The sequence below is a fragment of the Sarcophilus harrisii genome, chromosome 4, assembly GCF_902635505.1.
Source record: "Sarcophilus harrisii chromosome 4, mSarHar1.11, whole genome shotgun sequence".
NCBI classification, from domain to species: Eukaryota; Metazoa; Chordata; class Mammalia; order Dasyuromorphia; family Dasyuridae; genus Sarcophilus; species Sarcophilus harrisii.
In genome coordinates, this window is record NC_045429.1 from 355,742,084 (window position 1) to 355,758,139 (window position 16,056).

At 46.3% G+C, this 16,056-nt stretch overlaps 3 protein-coding genes across 7 annotated transcripts in view; 1 reads left to right on the plus strand and 2 right to left on the minus strand.

Moving 5' to 3' along the window:
- Positions 1-1,197: 1,197 nt before the first annotated feature.
- S100A16 (S100 calcium binding protein A16) lies at positions 1,198-10,083 on the minus strand. 4 transcript variants are annotated; one of them, XM_023502225.2, is made up of 3 exons: positions 9,916-10,083; positions 2,395-2,568; positions 1,198-1,905 (listed from the first exon to the last, which is right to left on the minus strand). In XM_023502225.2, exons 2-3 carry the CDS (start codon positions 2,548-2,550, stop codon positions 1,747-1,749), a joined length of 315 nt encoding a protein of 104 aa, XP_023357993.1. In that variant the 5' UTR covers positions 2,551-2,568; positions 9,916-10,083; the 3' UTR covers positions 1,198-1,746. The 4 variants fall into 4 exon arrangements, with proteins under 4 accessions (XP_023357993.1, XP_003768085.1, XP_012403575.1 ...); XM_003768037.4 differs by lacking the exon at positions 9,916-10,083 and adding an exon at positions 3,338-3,669; XM_012548121.3 differs by lacking the exon at positions 9,916-10,083 and adding an exon at positions 3,338-3,669 and having other exon boundaries at positions 2,395-2,586.
- The window catches only part of S100A1 (S100 calcium binding protein A1), a 28,877-nt gene continuing 15,432 nt past the window's right edge, over positions 2,612-16,056 (plus strand). The window contains exon 1 of the mRNA XM_031966599.1: positions 2,612-2,673. The gene's annotated coding sequence lies outside the window, so the exon portion shown is untranslated. The remainder of the gene's footprint in view (positions 2,674-16,056) is intronic.
- On the minus strand, positions 11,412-14,581 carry S100A14 (S100 calcium binding protein A14). Of its 2 annotated transcripts, XM_012548123.3 has the most exons (4): positions 14,172-14,581; positions 13,525-13,652; positions 12,469-12,615; positions 11,412-12,185 (listed from the first exon to the last, which is right to left on the minus strand). In XM_012548123.3, the coding sequence occupies exons 2-4, from the start codon at positions 13,552-13,554 to the stop codon at positions 12,048-12,050; spliced, it is 315 nt and encodes a 104-aa protein (XP_012403577.1). In that variant the 5' UTR covers positions 13,555-13,652; positions 14,172-14,581; the 3' UTR covers positions 11,412-12,047. The 2 variants fall into 2 exon arrangements, with proteins under 2 accessions (XP_012403577.1, XP_003768061.1); XM_003768013.4 differs by lacking the exon at positions 14,172-14,581 and having other exon boundaries at positions 13,525-14,139.

The following is a 16,056-nucleotide window of genomic DNA, read 5'->3' on the forward strand; positions in this document are numbered from 1 at the left end:
GGAGGGAGACTATATCTGGGATGAGAGGCTTAGTATCAGAGATGAGGATATAAGTGTGCTTGAGTCAAAGAATAAGTATCAAGAATAGGAGGCTATGCCGCGGTTTGGGAATGTGTCTGGGACAGGATAAGAGATGATGGATAAATGTCAAAAACAGGGAATAAGTGTCAAAAGTGTTAAACCCACAGGATGAGTCTCAGAGGTAAGGAATCTGTGTCAGGAACTGAGAGATAAGTGTCAGATAAAAAGATAAGCGTCAGGAATGAGGAATAAGTATGGAGTGGAGAGATAATTGTCAGGAATGAGGGATAAATATCAAGGATGAGGGATAAGAACTGAGTGAAGAAATAATTGTAGGCACAAGAGATAACATTAAGGATGTAGATAAGCATCAAAGATGTTAAAATGGTTAAGGAAGTGGGGGGTGGGGAGGAAAGACAGGGCATGTTAGGAATGGAGACACAAGCATCAAAAGATAATCAGTTTCAAATTTGGGAAAAAATCCCAAATTGAGAGGTAAAGGTCAAAAGTGGGGTGGTCAGGGAGTAAGTATCAAGGATGGCAAATAAATTCCAAGTTTTTAGATGAGTACGGAATCAACATAGATAGCAATAGTGGATCATTTCAGGATTGGATTTAGGAAGATTTATTAGATGGAGTTGTTTGCCATTAGTCAGATAAACCTTTCTTCTTAATAAATCCAAGAAATCCAAAAAACAAAAAAAACAAAAAAAAAAAAAATGCCACCTCTGACACTTTCTAGCTACCTTACCCTGGACAAATTATCTAACCACTACCTGCTTCAAGTCACTTCCTGTGACTTCTAAATCACTGGTTGCTATCTTCTTTGACAGAAGTTTCTATGCTGGCAGTTCCTCACACACTGATAAAAATGCAATTTCCCCCCCCCCCCCTATATTAACGCATTAGAGAAATGTGTCAAGATAATGTGGGATGAACATAGGGGAATATTCCCCATAGGGGAACATAGGGAACATTCCCCATAGGGATATTCCCCATAGGGGAATATTCTGGAGGGGAATGTTCCTCTTCAATTCTTCTCAAATAATTGATCAATAAACATTTATTAAGTACCCAATGTGGGCCAGTCACTGATCTCTCAATTACTTATCTCTCAGTGCTCTCTTTCTGATCTTACTCAGGAATTCAGGAACATTAATGAAGAGGAGAGTTGAATCAAAAGGAAATGGGGAAATTTAATGAGTGACACAGGGATACAATAGTGAAGGGGGTTTAGACTCCAAATCCAGCTTTTATTGCAGAATGTTAGGTGAAGGGAGGCTGACGCCTCTGCTGGGGTTTTTAATGGACCAAGGGGCAGCGAGTCCCCCGCCACCAGATGTTCCTTTGTCCCCACTTCACTGGAGACAGAGTTTAGGAATAACTTGATGCTGCTCACATCAAAGATGCCTCAAGTATTCAAAGGCTCCAACTCAGAGCAACTCCAGAGGAGGAGACCCAGAGACTATTTCAGCTGAAAACACAGTAGGGAAAGGAGAGGAGGAGATGGACAAAGTGGCAAAAGGGGAAGGGACTCTGAGACTCCCCACGGGGGTCCCCTGGATATCTCAACCACCCCCAGTTCATTAGAAATGAGAAGTCGATGGGAAAAAGGAAAAGGTGGGAAAGAATGGGACCTGGAAGAAGACTGGAGCCTAAATTATTGAAGTCCAAGGCCAAAATGCCCTGGTGTGGTGAGGAGGGGAGAGGAGAAAAAAGGGAATGCTAGCCAGAGGTCTGCTGTTCCTGCTGGCGTATGAGGTTGGCAATTGGGCTGGTGATCCCTCCTATCAAGGTCCAGTACTCATCAAAGCTGATGCGGCCGTCATGATTGGCGTCCAGGTTCTGGATGAGCTTGTCAGCTGCCTTCCTGTTTCCCGTGTCCTAGTAAGGAAGAAATGGTCAGTAAGATTAGGAAAGAGTCAGTAACAAAGGATCACTGGGGATTGGGGAACAAGCTGGGCAGCCAAGGCAGAGATATAGGGGCCGAAGGCAATGGGATATAAGGGAAGGAGCACTAGATTTGGACAGTGGACATATCTACTATCTGTGCACTCTTGACCTAATTATTTGCCCTCCCCCAAGCCTCAGTTTCCTTATCTGTAAAATGAGGAGACTGGACTAGATGACTATACGGTCCATTCCAGCTTAGAATGTTTGAGCCTATCATTCAACTGAGACTACAGTCACTTATCACCTCCCACCTCCGCCTCCCCCTTCCCCCTCAGAGATTTCAAAACAAAGGAAGGTCTGTCCACCAGCTCTACTCCAGGCCTCCTGGGCACACAGCCCACAGCCCTCTGGGAAATTTCCCTGTGGGTGAAAGGGGAGGGATGGGGGGGGGGTAGACTGGAAAGGGGTCCAATCCCTTACTGTCAACATGTGGTTGAGTTCTTTCTGCAGCATTTTTCGGAAACTGCTCTTGCTGATCTTGTTCCGAACCAGGCTGTGCTTGGGTACGTATTTGTAAAAGTTGACCACCAGGACTTGGATTGCCTGTTCCAGCTCTGTATAGCAATCCTCAGCCATTTCACCTGCTCAAAGCTCCTTAAGGAAAGGAGTGGGCTTAATTAAGGAAAGGAGCTCCTTCAGGCCTCTGCTCTCCCAGGATCTCTCTCAACCCACCCACTCCAACCCCACCAAGGAGAGGAGGTAAGAGAGTGCTCCCTGACCCTGGGAACAGAGGGAAGGCTGGGTGTAGGGGCTCAGATCTGGAATGAGAATTATGTGGCCCCCCCATTCCAGGTGTTTCTCCCATCCAACCGCCCAGACAAGTTCTTCTAGTCCCTCCCCAGCCTCAGGCCCAAGGCTAGGAGCATAGCAGAACCCCAACAGTGAGAGAGGCTCCCGTGGGAAGAGAGTCTGACTGTAATTGACAGCCCCTCCCAATCCCACACCCTGGCCCCTCCTAGGTATCCTCTGACCCCTCCCACCTACACCTTCCGGGGATTAGAGACCCTCTCCCTACCATTCCCCCAACCCAAATTCTGATTGCAATAACTTTCCCTATTCAACACATACCTTCCCGGACTGGACTTGCAGAGAGACCCTTTCTTCCTTTAATCCCCGTCCAGAGTGGAACAGCCCACTCCAATTTCACAGTCACACACACGCACATACACTCACTCACAGAGAGAACCACAGGGGCACACAGCTGCAGCCACCCGCCGCTGGCTCTCTCCGGCCCTTCCCAGCTAGACAGGCCCCACACTCCTGGTGCCCCACGGCACAGACTCACCCAGAATCTAAGAATCTCAGCATTAGAAGGGACCCCCCTCCCACACCTTCCCCTCAGGTCATCCACCCTAACACATACCTGAGCAACAATCCCCAACAGGTGGTTATCCAAACTCTTCGGGAAGATCTCTCACAAGGAAGGACCTCCTCTCTCTTTAAGCAGCCCCCTCCAAGCTGGCCCTAGCTCACAACTCTCCGCCCAGGCCCCAGTTCTGGGAAGCCTCTCGTTACTCGAAACGGAGCCAAGCTCTTTCTTCAGACCCAATCCCTCCGTTCCTCGGCCGGGCACACCCAGCCTTAGCCACTCTGCTCCAGCTGTTCTAGGACATCACTCTTAAGCCACCACAATTCTGCTTCCTCCCCACAGTTTGGAGTGCAGGACATACGCACATCCCAACAGAATAGAGTCTCCTGAATAACAGGATATGAGGGAAGGTGTAGTGAGTGGGGGATGGGAGGGGGGTGGCGGGCAGGATCTGCCCTATGATTCACCACCCATGCCCAAGTTAATCCAATAATTCAGCGCAAGCCCACGTAATAATAACTGACATTTACAGGATGTTTGCAAAGCGCTTCAGGTATATTTTCTTCTTTGAACCCCACAACAACTCTGTAAATTAGAGACTATTATGATTATCTTCCCTTTCTTTTTTTTTTTTTTAAACAAATGAGGAAACTGAGCTAAAGAAAGTGAAGTGACTTGGCCTATGATTAAACAGTCACTGTCAAGGGTGGATCTGAACTCAGCTCATCCTCATTCCTAAATCTAACACTTTAGCCACTGAGCCACAGTGCTGTTCCACCTCCCTAATATTTGGAGGAAAGTAATAATAACGATAATAATTAGTACTCAAAGATTTATAAAATGCCTTCCTCACAAATACTATACAAACCTCCAGTATGACCCGTTTTTTCACTTCTGTTTTGTATGTTGTCTTCCCTTAATGTAAACTCCTTTAAGACTGAGGCTATCTTTCCTTTTGTTTGTACTTGTGCTCAAAGACCTTAGCACCATGACTGGTGCAGGGTAAGCCCTTAAAAATGATTGTTGCCTACCCAGTGTTCCCATTTTACAGAAAAGGAGACTGAGGCTCAGAGAAGATAAGTAGTTTGTCCAAAGTCACATATCAAATAAATGTCAGAGCTTTTATTTCTACTCCTTTCCTCTCCTCTCAGGTGAGTTGGAGAGTAGTAGACTGGGGACATCACAGTTTCAGGGTCTAAATACCCATCCTTACCTGCCACTCATTTTCCAAGTCCTGCCTGGGATCTAAAATAGACGATACCAGTTTACAGATCCTCTGACCAGGACCATTCCGGTGCTTCTTGAACATCTATGCATTAATGAAGCCCTCTTCCTGACACTCCTGCCTGCTTTTAGATAATCAAATTGCCCTCATTGTCCAGTCTAGGCCTACTGATTAACTCCCCACGCCTGGTAGGGAGGAAAATAGGGTTTCAAGCAAGGATGCAAGCTCAGAAGCAAAGCTCTTCTGGCATCCTTACTCTGCTCCAGCCCGAATACCTCTTCCACTCCTGCTTCCTTGGTTTTCCTTATGCCAACAGCAGCCATTTTTTTCCAAACCAAAACTTGGGACATAAAGTCTGACAAAAGACATTTTACAGATTCTCTCTGATCTCATCAGTTCCCATGGGCTCAATGATTACATCTAGGCAGATGATTTCCAGATCTCTCTTTCCAGCCTTGGATTCCTGATCTCCAGTATCATATCACTAACTGCCTATTAAACATTTTCCAATTAGATGCCACATAAAAAATCAACACAAAAAACCTTCAGAATTCAATATTTTGAACTCAAAATATCCAAAACGGAATTAAATTATCTTTCTGCACCCCCCCAAAAAAAACTTCATCATTCTTTGTAACTTTCCTGTTTCTTCAAAGTCACCAACCATGACCTTAGTTACAGAGGTTCTCAGCTTCTGAATCATCATCTACTCTTCCCTATCTAATTTAATGTTGTTATATCAATCCATCATCAGGTCTTACAGATGTTACCTCCACCCCTCTCAAATCTGACCCTTTCTCTCCACTCACACCACAACATCCTAGGACAGATCCCCTCTCACCTGGGCCAATGCAATAGCCCCATAATTGATATCCTTGCCTGAAATTTTCTCTTTCTAATTCATCCTCTACTCAAGTGCCAAAGTGATATTCCTAAAAGACCAGTCATTTCCTTGCTTAAAAAGCTCCAGTGGCTTTCTAGTCCCCCTGGAATAAAATACAAGCTCCTCTTAATACCCTTGGCAGAACTGGCTCCAGCCTGCTTTTCCAACCTTATTACATATTATCCCCCTGCCTAAATTCTATGATCCAGCCAAATTTAACTTACTGCTCTTCTTCACACCCCTGTTCTTTGCACAGTCAATTCCCTATGTCTCACCTCTCCTCTTCACCTCTATCTCTTAGAATCCTTAGCTTCCTTCAAAACTCACCTTCTATGAGGCCTGATTTCCCCTTAACTACTAATGCCTCCTCCCAAAGGAATTATTTACTTTGTACATATCTTATTGTCTCCCTGGAGAGAGCATTATCTCCTTGAAGAGAGAATCTATCTCATTTTGATTTTTTTATCCCCAACATCTAGCATAGTGTTTAGAACATAATTATTAAAAACCTTAAAAGCCTGTAGACTGATTGATTATAAATACACTTTCTTTTCTTAAAATTGAAACTATCCCAGAAAAGTTAGGATGTGTATAGTTAACATAGTCCTCAAATTACTCTTTGTCTAATAACCCCTAACCTTTTTTCTAGCTGAATAATATCACCAGCCCACAGTGATCCTGCTTCCCCAATCCTGAACTCCTGCAACATTTATTTTTCAAGATACTGCTCCCATATTTCACCACATACCACCTCCTGCTATTAGTAGTTATTAACATGCACTGTCTTGTCTCCCCAGGTTAGAAACTCCTTGAAAGCAGAAATGGGGAATTTGTATTCCTCGTGTTTAATATAGTGGCCCCCCAAAAGAAGTGTTTGTGAAGTAGAAAATTATGCCCTTGGCCCCCACTCCTTTCAAGTTGTGACCACCAGTGTTCTAGGTCCTAGACCATCATTTGGGACCTGATAAGAGCTAATGAGCATGGATGTTTAAATGACTTTTATGGAAGAAAGTGTGGGTGGAGAGGGAAGGAACAGGGCAGTCAAGGGCTTTCTTGCCTCCACTGGGATCCCACTTTTCTTAGATCATGGGATTTGGAGCTGGAGTTCTTGGAGATCACTTAGTCCAATCAACCCCTTTTATAGGTAAGGTAACTAAGGCCCAAAGAAAGGTAAGTCAATTGGCCAGGGTCACATAGATGAAAAATGTACAACAAAGATTCAAAGTCAGGTTTCTAACCTACTCTTTCTTTTATACCACATTATTTCCATGAAGAGTTAGCTCATGTGCTCCTTCTTCTATCAAGTCTCTCCTGATCCTTCCAGCCAGAACAACTGTCCTTCCTTTGATATTTGCTCCTATCACATTACAGTATGTAAAAAATTCAGTTGGACATGTGTCATTCCTCCTACCAGATTGGAATCTACAGGTCAGGAACCTTGGCTTATATATCTTTGCATCATACATACACACCCTGTCCCAAACAGTGTCCTGTATTCAGTAAGATAAATAAATAGAGCAAAATAAAAACAAAAGTTTGTTGGATGAAATTGAACAGAATTAGGGTGGTGGTCACTGCCTCCTTCTCCCCCCCCCCCACTATCTTCCATAGCTCCTTTCCACAAACCCTTAGGGCCTGAATTCAGTTAGGAAAGAAGATGTGCTAAGAGATGAATGTGAGTTTAGGGGTAGAGAAGGTTTCCAGGAAGCAGCAAGGGTTCAGTTTAATATTTATGTCTCAAAGAACAGCTGCATGATTGGCCCTTCTCCTGAGAAGATGAGCCCAATCTAGCCTGTACCCCCAGAAATACAGCCGTGAGATCTGTAGAAGTTGCAAGAGGATTGGGAACCAAGCCTGTTCCCCAAAGGAGCTAAGGGCCAAGGTAAAGCAGATAAGTTCCACATAAGAACATTGGAAAGAATCAAATCCTATAGAAACAGTATCCCAGATTTCAGTATCCCACAGAAACAGTATCCCATGTAGATCTCAATTTCCCAAAGGAGGAGGAGACAGAAAAGGGGAGGGAGAGACACACTATTTTATCCTCTCTACTCTACCCAGCTTCCAACCCCCCTTTCCTTCTTTCTTTCTTCAAGTTATTTCTTAAAGCATAAAGGTCTTATTTAGTCCTTTCTACAGCTGCCTAGCAATGGATAAAAGGAATGCAAAGATTGAAAGAGGGCTGTTGGTGCTGAAAGATCTGGCTCCTCCGTCCCCACTTAGTCTCTGGGATATGCTGGGAAGCTATTTTCCTTGGGTTGTTGCTCTTTGCTCCAGTACATGAGAACTGCTCACAGCATCCATCCCAATCTTCTCTGATTATCCCCCCCAAAAAATCTCTCCACTCCCATTCCCTATGTAAAATGGGCAACCCAGAAGATAGCATCTGAAAAAATGCCTAGAGATCCTCAGAGTGGAGACATGCAAGACATCGTTACCTTCTCTTCTCCCCTGGGGATGGCAGACTGGCTGGGCCACTCAGCCCATCCCAAACCATCTCCATGCACCCACCTCCCTCTCCCATTCCACTGCCGCCCCCGCTTTAACTCTGCTGACCCCACCCTCCTGCTGGTTCCACCCCCTTTTGAAGAATCCTAAAACAGAACAAATGAGAGAAAAGGATGTCCAGGCTAATCACACAACTCCTTCCTACAGAAGGATGTGCAGAGGATGCGTCCAGCATTGACTTTGCTATTTGGTGGAGTTTCTGGTGTATCCTCCAGGTGGAAGAGGTTCTGATCTGTATCAGGCCTCATGACCCAGATGGCTCTGGAGGGGAAAGTGAGGCAAGTGACCTTGCACAGCCCTCCCTCACTTCAATCCCACTCCCTTGCATGTTATGGCGTCACCTCCCTGAGGTCATGGTCCTCTTCCAGAAAGGACAAACAATAACAATAATAACTCCAGGTGTAGGGAGAAGTGGAGAAGGTTTGAGAGTCAGTGGGGCAGGACGAAGTAGAGTTTAGAAATAGAATCCAATTCAGAAATTCCTCCACATAGGCAGAGAAACCTAAGTAAGAAATCTCTCATGAGGGTCTCTCAATCTAGTAATACAATCATTGCCATGTAGGTTGATTTACCTGCCCCCATTTCGTCCCCTACCCCTCCTATTATGTTCACAGCCCCACCCCAAGACTTGCTGACTTCTCCAAAAAGACCAAATTACACCACACATACATACACATGCACATCTCCCTGGAACTCCTGCTAATCCTCTAGTCTCTTTCCCTCCCTTTCCTTCTTTTCACCTCCCCCCCAAAAAATGTGCCTAACTCCACTCATGCCAGCTGTTCTCTTGATCCTTAAGCCCCTTCCCACCCGACTCAGAAACATCAGTTTTCAACAATACCCCTAACTTGTTCCTCCAAACCATCTCTTCCCTTTCCTCCTTCCCCTCTTACCTTTGCCAGCTCATCTTCACTCATTCACCTCTCTAAAACACCTGTGGCAGATTTAGAGGTGCCTTGGCCTGTTCTCCTATATATCCCTCCCCTCCTACAGCCACTCCACCCTTACCCAGTTTTCATTCTAAATCTTAAAGTCAAATTTTTCTTAATATCTCCAAGAACTAAGATGTGCCCTCTGGCCACTGCCCTTCTCAGACCCTACTGTCCTCCACTGTCAACTTTGACTTATTCCTCCTTCCTCCCTGCTTTATCTTCCTCAGTGTTCTTGCCATCTAGTCCCTCATATAGACACTATATAGGAGAGCGAGGCCATTCATTCATTTTTTCTGAACTTAACTCTACACACACACACACACACACACACACACACACACACATCCTCCTTCCCTGAGCAACGTAGATACCTTATATTATCGCCAAGGTACCCCTGGCTATTGGAATTGGTTGGGAAAGCACTATCTGGTACTGAGCTATACAGGTGTGTCCACACCATGCAGAGTGGCTCAAGCTGAAACTTGTTTCCTTCCCCAGGTAAAGAAGTCCTAGCTGTTCCTTTCCCCCCTTTCCCCTTTAGCTATCCTGATCCCTTGCACCTCCTCCTGTCACCACTCCCTTCATGTTTGCCTGCAATAATAGGCCCTGCTTTTTGCCACTCTGCATTCTGTTCATGTCCCCCCAGAAAAGGAATTAAGCCCATGCCCAGGGAGTTGGGAGGATTATGAGGAGGTGAGACTTGTTATGATTTGATTTGGTTTTGCTTTTTCTTCCCCCAGAAATGGACACTGAGGACTCCCGATCACCACCCTGGTATTCTGGGGATGGATTTGATCTGCCTAGACACAGGGTCCTCCCATCTGCCTGGTCCGCCAATAACCTCAACAATGCCCCACTTAGTTCTACCTCCCTTTTCACTCAAATTGGCCCTCCCAAAAATAAATCATTAACTCCCTGTTCCCTCCTCCAGACTAGGTCCTAGTGAGGCCTTCCCTCCCCCTTCCCCCAACCTCAACCACCCACTTTTTCCCTTAGCCCCCCTCCATGCAGTTCCTTCCCTTTCTCCCCTCTAAGTCTTAACTTCTTCCCTTCTCCCACTGGACCCAAAGTTCTCCAGCCTCACCTGCCTCCTCAAGCCTCTTCCTCCAGCGGGTCTCTCCGACCTGACTTCAGGTACAGCCAAGTAGTTCCTAGACCTGCCCAGACTCCTCCCTGATTTCTTCCCAAAGACTCTCCTAACTCCCTTCCTGATTTGTTTGGCTGAGCTGGCTGAGTGGGGATATAAAGCGACTTAGCTCAATCTTTACCTGGCCGTAGGGTTGGGCCCTTATTAAAGAGACACACACCTTCTCCCCCCCCCCCCCCCCCCCCCCCCCCCCCCCCCCCCCCCCCCCGCCCAAAAAAAAGGGTGTGTCAGGGAGGCTGGCTCTCTCCCAATTTACCCTCCCTCTTATTCCCCACCTTCTTCGTCCCTCCCTGAAGTAACAGAGAAAGGGGTTGTCATCAACCACCTAGTTCACCTAGGTCATTCAGGGGACTAGTTTCAGGGGCCATAATGCACCTTAGCAGACAGACCAGTTAACATACCAGCCCTGCCCAGTCTAGCCTTGGGCAGGATAGGGACCCAGGCTAGCCCTTACATTCCATACCCAAAGTTGAATTCCTTTAAGCTTTGGGCTTCCTGGTCGTTTAGTCAGAGAACCCCTGGAGCTTAGCATTCTGGACCCAACTGAGGATCAATCCAGTCCTCATTTCTCAAAAATCCAGTTTTCCTTCCACAAAGAGTCCCATGCATTTCTGCCCTTTTCCTAGAAAATTCCTTCCTTTCCTTCATTACCCCCTCCAGGACACCAAATAATTGGGATGGGGTACCTACCTAACTTCCTCTCTTCCTCTACCACACCCAATCTCACCAGGAAGCAAAAGAGATAGTTGTGGTATTTGGGAGGGGGCACTTTTTTTTTCTGGATTTGGGAAGTGTAGGTTCAAATCCCAGCTCTTCCACTAATAAGCTGTGTGATTTTAGGTAAATTAATTAACATCACAGTGCCTATTTTCTCATCTGCAAAAATGGGAATAATCTCTACTGTCTCCCTTACAGGATTGTTGTAGGTGACACATGAGGTAATTAATATAAAGAGCTTTGTAAACTGTAAAGCTATATAGATATCTATGCATATATGGATATATATGTATATACATATGCAAGTATGAGTGTATTATGTATATATGCATGTGTGGATATACATATGTACATACTTGGATGCATATATTTAAGTAAGCTTTTATTTGCAGAAAAACTGGGATTACCAGATTATGCATCAATAAAATAAGGCCCAGAGGGAAACCCCCTCAACAAATAATCACCCAGAGGGCTCAAAGCCAACACAGGAAATCAGATGTCCTACTGCTAGTCCAAAAGTCATCCTTGTTTAGCCTCAAAGAAATAAATTGATACTCATTAATTTCTATTACTCACTACTACGGAGTAGCCATTATTAAGACCCATACCATCACCTCCCCATGAGGTTTCAGGTCCTCTTTCCCCCCAAGATCCCAGAAGAATGTCTTAAATCACATCACCATATTTCTTTCTTTTCTTTTTTTTTATTAAATCAAATGTTACAAAATAACCATCATTCCACAAATGCCCCAAGCACCAAGCCCCCTACCCTCAAATGACACCTTCCCTAGTCCCAGATCAACCATTGTCCCCTCTGCCCACTCCTTCCTTTTCTAAAAGGGCAAAAACTAGAAAGGTTAGGATCCTAGGATATGTGGGTGAAAGAGGAGAGGAAGGGGAAGAAGGAAAGGAGGAGAAAGAAAGGGACCTGGCTGGACAGTTACGCTTTAGAAGGGGATGAGGGCCAAAAGCTCATTTAGCACCACATATACAATCTCCTAGCTCCCATGCCTGTCCCTCCCTTAATGAAATCAATCCCCAACCCCTTCTGAATGCCCTTTCCACTCTAGTTCATGCCATTTTCCTTAAAAATCTGACCCTCCACCTTGGTTCCCCTCCTATACCTCCTACTGTGGGGGGAACCCCAATTCCACCTCCCAAAGTCCTATAGAGCAGTCAGTGGGATGAATCCCCCAGCAGGAGAGAAAGATATACACAAAACCTTGGGGGAGGGAGGAGAGGAATAGGGTGGGGAGCTAGGGAAGAAAAAAACTTTTATTTTTATGTTTATAGTCTCTGGGGGGGCTCCTTCCCACCCCTTCCCAAGACTCCTGGGTGGTGGTGGGGGAGGCTCAGTTTCCCCGGCTCAAGTTCTCTAGCTTCACACTCTTGGCTGCTTCTCCGATTAGTTCCCAGAAGCTTCCAAACTCTAACTTGGAGTCATTGCAGCTGCCCAAGTTGGCGATTTTCTCATCCAGCCCACAGCTGCCCTGAGGAAAGACAGGGAGTGGAGCAGAAGGGAGACACCCACAGCTCAAAAAGACAGTTTCCATCCCAGCCTTCCCACCCCACCCCACTCCACCCCTCCAAAGAAAGACATAAGCTCAAGAAGCGGCCCTTTCCTCCCCCCCAACCTAGGGAGTAGGGTAATCAATCAACAAGGATTTGTAAGCCTGAAGTCTTGCTACCCAAATTTAGTGGGGGGGAAAGAGAAAAATGGGGGAATACAAATATCCACAGGGACACATGGTTCAGGTGCTAGGTCTTCCATACCGGCATAAGATGGGGTAGCTGCTGGGTGACCAGATCCCGAAGCTCAGAAGGTGTCAGCGTCTCCTTCTTCCCCTCTACTGAATACTGATGAAAGTTTTTGATGAGAGTTTCGATGGCCCGTTCCACGTCGCTAAATTCTTGGGCATCCTTAGGACAGGAGCAGGAGAGAGACAGAGACAAAATCAAAGAGCTGGTTCCCACCCTCAAGATCCAGGCTCAACATAGAACATCCCATTTAAGGAGAGTGTTCTGGTTCTGCCTGGAAATCTCTCTCACCCACCCACCAATGACATGATTACTATTTATAGGTTCATTCATTGGTCCAAACACCTTCTTGCTCTGAAAATCCTATCAATCTTCCTCTCCGACTCTAACAATCCTCCCCATATTCTTCCCTTTTCTGGAGGTCCTCTCCCCAAACCATAGAAGTCTCCTCTTTCTATTGAGTGCCACTTTAGAATATGCCAAGGCAAGAGAGGGCCACAATCCACTCAGTCTCTAGCTTTCCACCCTCTTCTTTGTCCAGAATCATTCTCCATTTTTCTCCTGGTGCAACTTTTTCCCTCTGCCCCCAACCAGATCCACGTGGGAAGCCTTGAGTAATAGGTTGGGCAAACCTTCCCCCCCCCCCCAACTCTCCCAGCCAGGGCAGGTCCCAGCACGTGGGTCCTGCCTGGCTGGCTCTCCCAGGGAATGCTCTCCAGTGACAGGCTATGTGGGAAAAAGAGAGCAGGTTCTTCCCTGACTTTGGGAACTCTATACCAAGCTATAAGATCTAGCTCAGAAAACTATGGAAAGGGACAAAAGTCAGAGGGAATCCTGGTGAAGAGGGGATGAGGATCAACTGGAAGCCTAGGAGTTAAAGGAGGGAAATCTGGGAGTCAAAGTTAAGGGGGCTCAGTTTCAATGGAAGTTAGGTGGGTTCCAGAGTCAGAGGGAGGAAAACAGTGGGAATGGGGTGAAGGGAGTCCAAGAGAGGACAGGGAGAAAGATAAAAAAGGATCATAGGCTAGTGAGGGATTCTAGGGCAGAAGGCAGGGGAATGAATGAACCAACCTCAGCATTTGCAGAATGACACTGTCCCATGATGACGTGGGTGAGTGGGCTGGGAACAGGGGGTCACTTCTTGGTTATCTGGGAGTTTTCTCCTAAAGTGTGTCTCTGAGGGACCAGTGGCTCATCTTCTGCTTGGCAAGTGTGAGAGATCTGATATGAGGGGGAAGCTGAGGATTCCATCTCCCCCTGGCCCCACCCACCCACATGACTTTGCCCCTCCCTCCAGGAAGCTGGAAACGGGAGGTGGGGAGAGGGTCAGGGCCAGCTCTCCATCACTCCACACCCAGAAACACAGACACACATGCACCCGTAAGAAAGGGGGAAGTTTCTGTATCAGGATACCCCTCACTTCAAAGCCCTCCTCAGTCCTGATGTCCCCAGATACTGAAATGGTACCCCCTCTCTTTCCTCAGCCTGGTCACAATATTATCCTGATTATCCTGTCCTCCAAGCCCCAATGCTACAATATTTGGATCTCCTAGTCCCACGGATTCCCTTCCTTCTGGACTTTAAAAGAGATGGGTAGGGGTAATATTAGTTTCTCTAAAGGAAATCTTCTCTTCAAGATTGGAGTGAGGCATCCCCAAGAGCAGCAGTGGGGAGAGAATTATGGAAACCCCATTATGATAGGGAATGGGCTCACTTACCTGCTAGGGCTTCTGGGACGGAGACAGGAGGAGCCGGCTCACCTGGCCCAGCCCTTATACCTGGGGGAGTGGAAAGGAGGAGGAGGAGAGTAGTAGGGAGGAGAGACAAAGAGGGGGAAGGGTTTTCAGTTGGGTTATGCCAGCAGCAGCTGCTGTACAGGCGAGGCTCGGAGCCAGAGGGTCCGCCCCTCTCTTAAGAGGGAGGGACCAGAAGTCCAGAACCAGGCTAGGCAGGCTGCCCCTCTGACCCAGACAGGACAAGGGAGAAAGGAAGCCTGGGAGACCTACAAGAGAGCAACATTGATGGGCATAGGAATGGGGATGAAAGCTGGGGAATGGGAAAGATGATAGGAAAATTCAAGGCCTAGGAACTAGGAAAACCATTGTGGATAAGGGAGATTGGGAAGGGGGAGGAGATGGGGAAGCTGGGGAGGGAGATGGTCAGTGACAGGTGGTATGGAGATGAGGAAGGGCTTTATGAGTTTGCCCCTATCTCCAGAAGGCAGGATACAGGAAATAGGGGAGGGTCGGGGGAAGAGGGAAAGGGCCATGGTACAAAAAGTTAGTGTAGGAAGCTGGGACTCTCTTCCCAGCCTTCCTCAGTTGCTTGGGTCACTCTGCAGCTGATTCCTGACCTGCTGAACTAGGGAAGGGAGAGGAGTCAGCCGAAGCTTTGCTGTACTTTTGAGAGCCCGCCCCCACATTGTATGAATTTGTACAGTCATCCTTTTTTTTTTTTTTTTTTTTTTTTTTTTTTTTTTTTTTTTACGGGACTCCCTACAACTGCTCTTTTAAGAGAGCAGTTAAAGTTTAAGGGATTTGCCTAGTGTGGGAAGGAAATGACTTGACCTAGAGTTTCCTAAATCTGAGACTGGCTTTCTGTCCATTTTAATGCTTGTTAAACTTTAATTCTCCTCACTCCAGCCTGCTCCTATTTTCAGGGTGGGAGAAGTCTGGGGATGGTTAATGGGATCGAGCTGGAAGGAAGGCACTTTGTCAAGAAGTCAGCCTGATATATTTTTGCACATGAATGGCCAATATGGGAATTTGTATTCTGCTTGACTATGCCTACTTATAAGGGCTTTTTATTGTTTTATTGAAGGAGAGTAAGAGACAGGAAAAATGCTTATTCATTGTAAAAAATAAATACATTTTTTATAAAAGATATCAATAAAAAATTTACTTCAAAAAGAAAAACAGAACCAGCCTACTATTGGGGAGCTATGGTTTCTCTTCCTCCTTGAAGATTCCTCTGGATAATATCTCAGTACAGATGTTAAATAGGGTTCAAGAGCTCGGAGGGGGCAACCATGGACTCCAACTCTCCAAACTGGTTGAGTTACCTGCCACTCCCTCACCTCCTCCAACAAGAAATTTGGTAGAAAACCCTCTAGTTCTTGGAGCAAGTTTCTTGGAAGAACAAGACCTTTGCACCTCAGAAGCCTTACCTAGCCCTTCCCAATTGCCATAGCCCATGGCACGGTCTCCCTGTAATCATAGAAAAATGTAAGGTAGAAAGAATGGAGAGGGAAGCTCAGGGTAAGGGAGGGGAGTCAGGGCTTTTTCTTCCAAAGCTCTGAAACTATCGAGGGGCTGCTAGACATCTCCCTCCTAGGGTTCTCAGTGTGAGTCCCTCTGTGCAATCGCTTCAGCACACACTGCCCTACCTTTGCCCCCTCTTGTGGCAAGAACTGTCTCGGACTTTTTCAAGAGGTTTGAAGATGGATAATAGCTGTGTTCCTATATTCCTTGATCTGGTAAAATAGCTCATGGAGAGGAAAGGAAATGAGTGAATAAAACTCTAAAGTTGAAGCCCAAATGAAGGGCAAACATCAAGAATGCTAGAGCCATGAGCCATGCTAGAGATATCAATAATTCAGCATGT